This window comes from Lemur catta, chromosome 15, assembly GCF_020740605.2.
Source record: "Lemur catta isolate mLemCat1 chromosome 15, mLemCat1.pri, whole genome shotgun sequence".
Taxonomy (NCBI): Eukaryota; Metazoa; Chordata; class Mammalia; order Primates; family Lemuridae; genus Lemur; species Lemur catta.
The window spans coordinates 35,621,952-35,629,451 of record NC_059142.1 but is presented as its reverse complement, the minus strand read 5'-3'; the positions used below and the strand labels follow the sequence as shown (position 1 = coordinate 35,629,451).

The following is a 7,500-nucleotide window of genomic DNA, read 5'->3' as shown; positions in this document are numbered from 1 at the left end:
ATTTATTTAATTCGCGATTGTAGCTCTGGGGTTTCTATTAAACAGGACAGGGTGGAGGTAGAGCACAGAGTTTCCCCTGAAGGAAACCTAATTAAAGTGCAGCACTTAGGACCTTGAATAAAACTTTAATGAAGGGGAGGTGGGGAGATGGAGGCGGGGAGGGAAGTCTGCTTCGGGTTGGAGGAGGGGAGCCGACGAGGCCCCTGAGGACTGGGAGGATTGATGGGGGCTTTCCCCTGCCGCAGGGGCTGCTTCCGGCCCTGGAACTACTACTCCGAGTAGAGGTAGCCGGTGGAGGGGAGACGGGGCAGATTCTCGATCAGCCGCGGCCACGCAGGGTCTTGGGCTGTTGGAAGCGTTTGCCAGTAAGAGTAAAAGACGTGAAAGATGGAGCCTCAGGTTAGCTCCCCGCTTTGCTGCTACCAAAACCTAGATTCAAAGACCTTCAGAAGTAGAGTCGGTTCACCACTACTCCCCTACTCCGCGTCTGGAGGCCTAATAAAATTCACCTGCTTTGGAATAGAAGTGATTTTGGTCCTGGTGCCCGCATAGATGCGACCCTCCGATCCTATTTCGTTGTTTGCTGAGACTCTTGGCCGGAGGGGCGTTTGGCTCCAAGGAAGGGGAAAGGCGTGGAGGGTAGCTCAGAGTAAAATGAGGCCTTTTTATTTTTTATTTTTTTCCCCTTTGATCCCAGTGCTGAGCAGAGATAAAATTAGGCCTTGTTGGTGAAAAGGTCCCTGCTTTTTTTCTGTAGTATTTGTGTGTGCCTCTGCGTTTATTTGTCCATGAGAATGTTGTCTGGATTTACCTATTTGTGACAGTGTTCATGTTTGTCTGAATAATTTTAGCAATATAATTGTAGCATAAAACAGCCCTTACTTAAAAGCAAATAGCTGCAGGTGGAGTAAATTGGATACATGTATTTTGTTGTAATTTAAATACAAATATGAGAGATTTCAATGTGGTCGGTCGGGGGTGAGTGGTTATAATTCACTTAGGGAGTAAAATTGATAGTTGTTAAGGGATTCCATAAAAGGGTTTAATACAAAACGAAATTAAATATTTTTGTACAGGTTCCATATAAGTAGATCAGAAAAAACAGGAGGGGGTCCACTGCGAATTGTTATTTCGAGAAAGATAAATATTTTACTCTGGTGGAACGAAGACTTGGACAGAGAGCATTTGGCGCCGAGGCCTTGCTCCCGGAGCCCTGACCGCCCTGTTCTTCCATTCGAGATCGCTCGTGCCGCCCTCCTTGCCTTCCTCCTGGGGTCTCTCGGAGGCTGGACCGATACATCTGCTGATGCTCTGGCCGAATTCCAGGCGACACCGGGTCCTGGGGCTCTCACACACAGCCCAGAAACCCCCAACCTCCCGAGGCTTGTGGCCCCAGACGGCGGGAAGCCGGAAGCTAGGAGGGGAATCAAAGCCTAGGGCCCTATCGGCGGGTTCCCCTGAAGTGGCGAGTCTCTGCCGGGAGGGGGCACCCTTGTCTTTTTAATAGTCCTAACACACTGGTGAAATAAATCCGTAAGATTCCAATTCTTTTGTTTGTTCTGAAATGATTGCAAGCGAAAAATAGAGGAGCCCCGAAACTTTAAGCTCCTGATAGCAGAGTGGAGGAGTTAGAGCCCTGGGAGTCCAGAGGCCCCTGACCCCCACAGATCTCTCTGCCTGGACCATCTCCGGTTATCGACATGACAGCCCATCCTGTAGCCGTTTTTCCCCACCCCAAGCAGGGACCCCGCACCATGATGTTCCCCCTCATTTATCTCGCGCACTTCCCATAAGCCCGCCTGCGCTGAAATCTGAAGTCGGCAAGGGAAGGGTGTGCTTGCGTTATCCTTGGTTGGGTTTGGGTTTATAGAGACAGAACTAAGAACCTGCGGTATTAAAAGCTACCCGCATGGGGCTTCGCTTGAAGAACGTGGGGCAGAAAGTGGCGTCCTCTGAGCTGGGCGCGTAGCCGTAGCCAAGGAGCTTAAACTGGACCAGGGCTTGAAAGGGTTTTTTAAATCACGAAATCGATCTCCTCCACCCCCGCCCCCAGCACTCACACTCTGAAACCCAGGGAGGAAGGTTGATCGCTCGTCTTTGGCCTCTTCCCTCAGTCGGAGCTCCTCCTTGGTAAATAGATTTAGAAGAGTCTGCGTCACTTCCCACCTCATTCTTTCCCCGGAGAGGAGCCAGGGCTGGGATCCCACCCGACCGCGGGCCGTAAACACTCGAATCCCTTGGCTGTGGCGACTGCCCCGGGGTTTCCTGGAGAACTCCGAGAGCCGGCTCTGAGAAGGAAAGGCCGTCGAGATGGTGGCCGTGGCGCGCCGCCGACTGCTCGCTGCCTGCCCGTTGCTCGGAACTTGGGTCGGGCGGGTTCTCCGGACGTCAGGCCGGTGCTCTCAATAGGAGGGCGCCTGTCTGCAGGGACCTCCTCAGCCTAGGCTGCAGGAAGGCCCGGCACAAACCCGCTGGCTTTGCTGTGCGGCCCACCAGGCACTGGGTCCAAGTACAAGACTTTGGGGAAGAGGCACGGAGGCGGAGACCCCGCGTCTCTCTCAGCGTCCTGGCTATGCAAACAGCTGGTCTGCACCCCGCCCCCCGTTTTCCGGAATTCCACACTGTTGGTCTGTCTACGTGGACCTGGAAAACAGAGTTGGCGCCACCCGGCCCTCCACCCACCTGGGATTCAGTGTGCAAAGTGAAAATTAAACGAAGTCTGCGGCCACTGTCGCACTGGCCACCTGGGGTTCCCCCACTCTGCCCCTCCACCAACCACTATTCTTTCCACCTCAAAAGGACCTGCTGCATGGCCCAGCCCTGCTGCCCGCAAGCTCCTCTGTCCTCTGGGTGTCAGGGGAAAACAAACGGGAGAAAATGGGCGGTGAAGGGGCCATTTTCTGGTTTTCTCTCCTGTTTGGCGATACCAGCGTGTTTGGGATGTGCCTAAGGGTAGAGTAGGACACCACTCTCTTGTTCTGTAACCACTGTTTCTGCCCCAGAGGGGTCACGTCTACAAGGCCACACATATCTAGTTCATGCGGCTCCCAAATGCCCAACAAACCATGATCTGCTTCAGTCAGAACCACCAGGAACGTTGGAAGACTTGGAGAGTTTGGACTAGGAAATAAGGAATGGTGAATGATCTAGGCACTTTCTCAAATTCCTTTTCTCTGGAAGCAAGGAGGATTGACTAGGGAGGCCAGCGGCTTCATTTTCACACAACTGCAAAATCTGAGTTAGGTATGGGGGCTTTGGAGACCAGTGTGTACAACCTGGAGAGCGGGGCATGGAAGGAGGAAGAGGCACCCTCTAGCATTGTCCATCCTGTCCAGCTGTCATCTTAGAAGAATGTTAAATGTGCCTGAAAGCCACACAGGGGAATCTGCCTTTCCCCCTCTCCCCAGTCTTCCTGATGTTACTGGGATGGGAGGTGTAAACAGAAGGGGATCTGAGAGAAAGTTGCCTTGCCAAGAGATCTCCTTCCAAGTTTATTCAAAATCAGCTCAATTCATGAAAGCGGTTTCTAAAGTGCTCTACAGAGCTCTAGATAGAAAATACGAGGCTAATTTCATGGCAACTAGTACTGGTTATCGTGATTATCGCCACTGTCAGGATGAATGATTATGAATGGGATAAGTTCTTTGGGAATGCTGGCAGAGTGGGCTGTAACACCAGGCCTTGCTCTCTGGGCACATATGGGGTGCCCAGGCCACCCCTGAGCTAACAGTCCAGGAGCTGGTGGCCTGGGAAGGGTGTCATTTCTGGGGGCCCCTCATCAGAGTCCTTTTCCCCAGGCTCCTGGTCTCCCCAGGACACCACCACTTCCTCCCACCCTCAGCCAGGGAGATCCTTTATGGGGTAGCACTGGTCTTGACTTTGGCAAGAACCTTCTTCTCCTTGACCCTGCGGTTCTGAAACCAGATGGTAATCTGGCGCTCAGAAAGGCTGGTGGCCGCCGAGATCTTGCGCCTCTTGTCCTTGGTGATGAACTTGTTAGCCGAGTACTCGCGCTCCAGCTCGCGCAATTGCCCCTTGCTGTAGGGAATGCGCTTCTTGCGGCCGCGACGGAAGGCGCAGCCCTCAGGAGGGTGCTGAGCGCTGGAGTCTGCGCAGCGGAAAAGGGAGGGAGAAAGAGGCACGCTCAAACCCCTGCCTGGCGTGTGCCCAAGTGCAGACCTAGGTCCTGCAAGCTCCAGGCTAAGTCATCCTACAGGCCCACCAAGGTCACCCCCTACAAGCGAACGTGCGCTTCTGCAACCCCAAAGCAGGCAGAGACGCCCTGACTTCTGGCTGGTTCTCTGGCCACCGCTTAGCCTAGGCTCCTGCAGGCCACCTTCACTCATCACTGCCTCCACACCCATGGGTCTGCAAACACACCCACCACACACAGCCAGGCCTTTGCCCACATGTATGTCCACCCTGCATGCATTTTCAGACTCTTAACCACTCTTGTAGATTCTACAGACAAATTCTGTAGGAGAGGAAACATGTTTCTGCCCTGACTCCCATCACAGGCACGCATGCACACATACACCCACACACATTCACCCACCCCAATGTGCACGCCTAAGTCATGGATGCAGGAAACCTAAATTTTCCTTTGGAAACTGAAAAACTCATCTAAAAGAAAGTGACTGGTTGTATCCTCTACAGAACATCCAATACCTCCCTATCCAGCTCCCACACCCACCTCTCCTCATTCACTATTTGAGAGTTACTTAGCCTTTGTGTGGAATTAGACTAGGTTTGGGCTGGATAGGGACACGCTGACCCCCACCCAACAGCAAAGAGATCCAAGGCTCTCGACATATTGAAAGGCTGGTCCCAGGGCCTTCTGGGGAAGTGAGGCGGACTGGTAGCCTTCAGGTTTCAGATAGCACCCAGCTCAGGCCCCTCACACTGCCTGGACACTCCTTCAGAGTCCTGACAACCAACAGAGAAGCACCAAGCTCCTTCTCACCGGCCCCAAGTCACCTTCCTTCTCCCAGGCAAGTGCCAGTGAGGCCAATAACCCCAGCTCATAGCCAAGGGGGACCCAGCGTAGTGAAGGTTACCTGCAAATGCTGCCTTCCAGAAGGGACCCGGTGGATTCTGTTCTCCCTGGCAACACATCTGGCTGTTCCAGCCACCGGCGAGGGCCCAGGACTGGTAACTGTCCACGGGCAGCAGGGAGTCATGGCGAGGCTCCCCGGGAGCGCCCAAGGTCTGCACCACTGACACATCCAGGTAACTGGCCATAGGCTGGTAGGTTCCCGGGTACCCCGGATAGAAGGCAAACTCAGTGGGGCGGCCGGGATACTCCTCCCCGGCCGCAGCAGTCTCCGCGGGGTAGGCAGCCAGTGTGGCCGCCTGGGCACAGGGTTTCAGCGAGCTCCGGGACACTCGGCAGGAGTAGTACCCGCCTCCAAAGTAGCCATAAGGCACAGGAGCTGGAGACGCCCCCTGGGGAACCCCGGGGCATGGATGGCACTGCTTTGGGGGCTCCGCAGAGCCTGGCAGATCCAGGGGGGCATAGTTGACAGCGGGCATCAGCGTAGGCGTCGCTGGGTGGCTGGTCAGCGGGGAATGGGCGACTAGATTCCGACCGCCTCCCGCTCCCAGCAAGCCTTCCATATCCTTGGCCCCGTCCAAGGTGGCATAATTGCCGAGCTCCATGGGGCCGAGAGTCGGCTCATGGGGCGCTGCGGGTGGGGAATATAGGGGGCACCCAGCTCGCTCTCCCCACCCAGGCCCGGGGAATCCAAAGCGTTTTAAATCGCTCCCAGCTCTCGAGGCGCCTGCATTCGCTCAGCACGGCCGTCCTGACGCAGGAGACGCAGGGCCCGGGCTCGCGCGCTGATTGGCTGAGGCCTGGGGAGAGAAGCTAATAAAATCCTCAAGGCAGAAATTGCGAAAATACTTTAGCCCAGCTTTTCTCCTTCCTTTCTCTCTCTCTCTCTCTCTCTCTCTCTTACTTTCTCTCTCCCCCGCCTCTCTCTCTCCTCTCTCTCTCTCATCGCATTTGAAAACAACAGGAGAGAAAAGGGAGGAGGTGTCCTTTTGCTGCTTTCCAGTTTGGAGAGACCCAGTACCATGTCGGGAGTTGGGGGCGGGGGGGAGGAGGAGCTGCGGTAGGTGGAGTGAGAGGGTACGAGGAGCCCGGCCCCACCTCTGTCTCCTCCTCTCCCTCCCTGGCTCTCTGTCTCCTGCGCTTTGGCAGGTTTAATGAGAGAATAAAAAGCCGTCCCTATAAAGTGTCCATCTCATGGGGGGAAGGGGAGTCGGGGGTGGGGCTGGGAGGCCGCTCCTTGCCTCAAAGGAGAACCTGGGAATGCGCCTAAGAGGAAGCCGGGAAATAGAGGTTAACGGGTGTTTCTGGGAGCCCTTTGCTTTGATTTCGGGGTACTAGCACCCCAGCTCGTTTCAGGTGCCCTTCCTGTCTCGGATGTGCTGTAATGAGCTGCTCCGGGCCCCAGGGACGTGTCCGGGACGCCTCTTCCTCAGGGACTCGCAGCTACTGCCCAGAAGGCTCTGGAAGCCCCCATTCGGGGCGAGGCAGAGGGAGGGGAAATGAACTTGAACGCAGAAAACGTGCGATGTGGATGGAGCTCAGAACACTCAATGTCCGGACCTGTAGGGGAAATGGAGCCTCTATACGTGGCTTGTGATGAGGGGTCTGGATTTCCGTTTAAGGGTGGGGAAAGACACACAGAGACGCATATGATATGAGAGAGAGAATCTCAGATATAGGGACAGCAGCACAAAGAGGGAAAGAAGTTGAAGGACGGCATGAGACAGAATCTTATAAGATTCTGAAGTGCCAGTTGAAAAAAACTAAAACACTCCCGCTCCCCTCACTTTTCTAGGATCTAAGGAAGTCTGGGGAAGCTAGGCCTGGCTCACTGCCATGAACCAACTGTGAGAGCTCTAGACCCCAAGAATGCAGGCGCCTGGGCTGCATGGAGATGCCCAGCTTCTATGCCATGCACTCCTCCTCCTATGGTCCAGGAGGTCCAGGAAACTGTCCCTAGCATTGGCACACTCCCACTTGAGCTGAGTGTCCAGAAAGCCCAGGACATCTATCTGCCTCTTCTAGGCTCTACATTTTCTGAGAATGGAAAGGGAATGGGAGGGGCAGCCCCAACCACTGGCAGAATTGCTTGGGGCCCCTCTCTTGGGGCCTATTGTGAAGTGCAATTCAGAAAATCAAATGGTTTGTTTCACAAATCCATCTTTAGAAGTTTTCTGTTTCCTTTACTACTCCCTCTCAAACCAAATCCTTGTGTCTGCTTTTCCTAGAACCCCCAGTTTTTCTGGAGAAGACAGAAATTTTTCCATCCTACACCAGGATCTTGGCCATTATATGGAACAGACCACCCTTAGCTCTGAGTGTGCTCATCCATGTCCCCCTCACCAACCTAAACTTGAACTTGAGCCACCTTGTGGGAAAGAGCCCTGATGCAAACCAGAGTTTCTCCAAGCTGTGGAGCTATAGTGGAGAGTGTAGATCACTCTTAA

General features: G+C 54.3%; 2 protein-coding genes across 2 annotated transcripts; one reads left to right on the top strand and one right to left on the bottom strand.

Moving 5' to 3' along the window:
* The first annotated feature begins 222 nt into the window (after positions 1 to 222).
* PRAC2 (PRAC2 small nuclear protein) lies at positions 223 to 1,504 on the top strand. The gene is given in 3 exon segments (XM_045527011.1): positions 223 to 278; positions 1,137 to 1,215; positions 1,217 to 1,504. Coding segments are annotated over 3 exon segments (423 nt in total).
* A 1,961-nt stretch (positions 1,505 to 3,465) lies between these two features.
* HOXB13 (homeobox B13) lies at positions 3,466 to 5,824 on the bottom strand. Its single transcript, XM_045526264.1, has 2 exons — positions 5,058 to 5,824; positions 3,466 to 4,108 (listed from the first exon to the last, which is right to left on the bottom strand). The coding sequence occupies exons 1-2, from the start codon at positions 5,656 to 5,658 to the stop codon at positions 3,855 to 3,857; spliced, it is 855 nt and encodes a 284-aa protein (XP_045382220.1). The 5' UTR covers positions 5,659 to 5,824; the 3' UTR covers positions 3,466 to 3,854.
* Positions 5,825 to 7,500: the final 1,676 nt, after the last annotated feature.

Coding starts and splice junctions, on each gene's coding strand:
- HOXB13 (XM_045526264.1), bottom strand. CDS start 5,658: ATGGAGCTCGGCAATTATGCCACCTTGGACGGGGCCAAGGATATGGAA. Junction 4,109..5,057: donor CTGGAAGGCAGCATTTGCAG/GTAACCTTCACT, acceptor TCCGCTGCGCAG/ACTCCAGCGCTCAGCACCCT.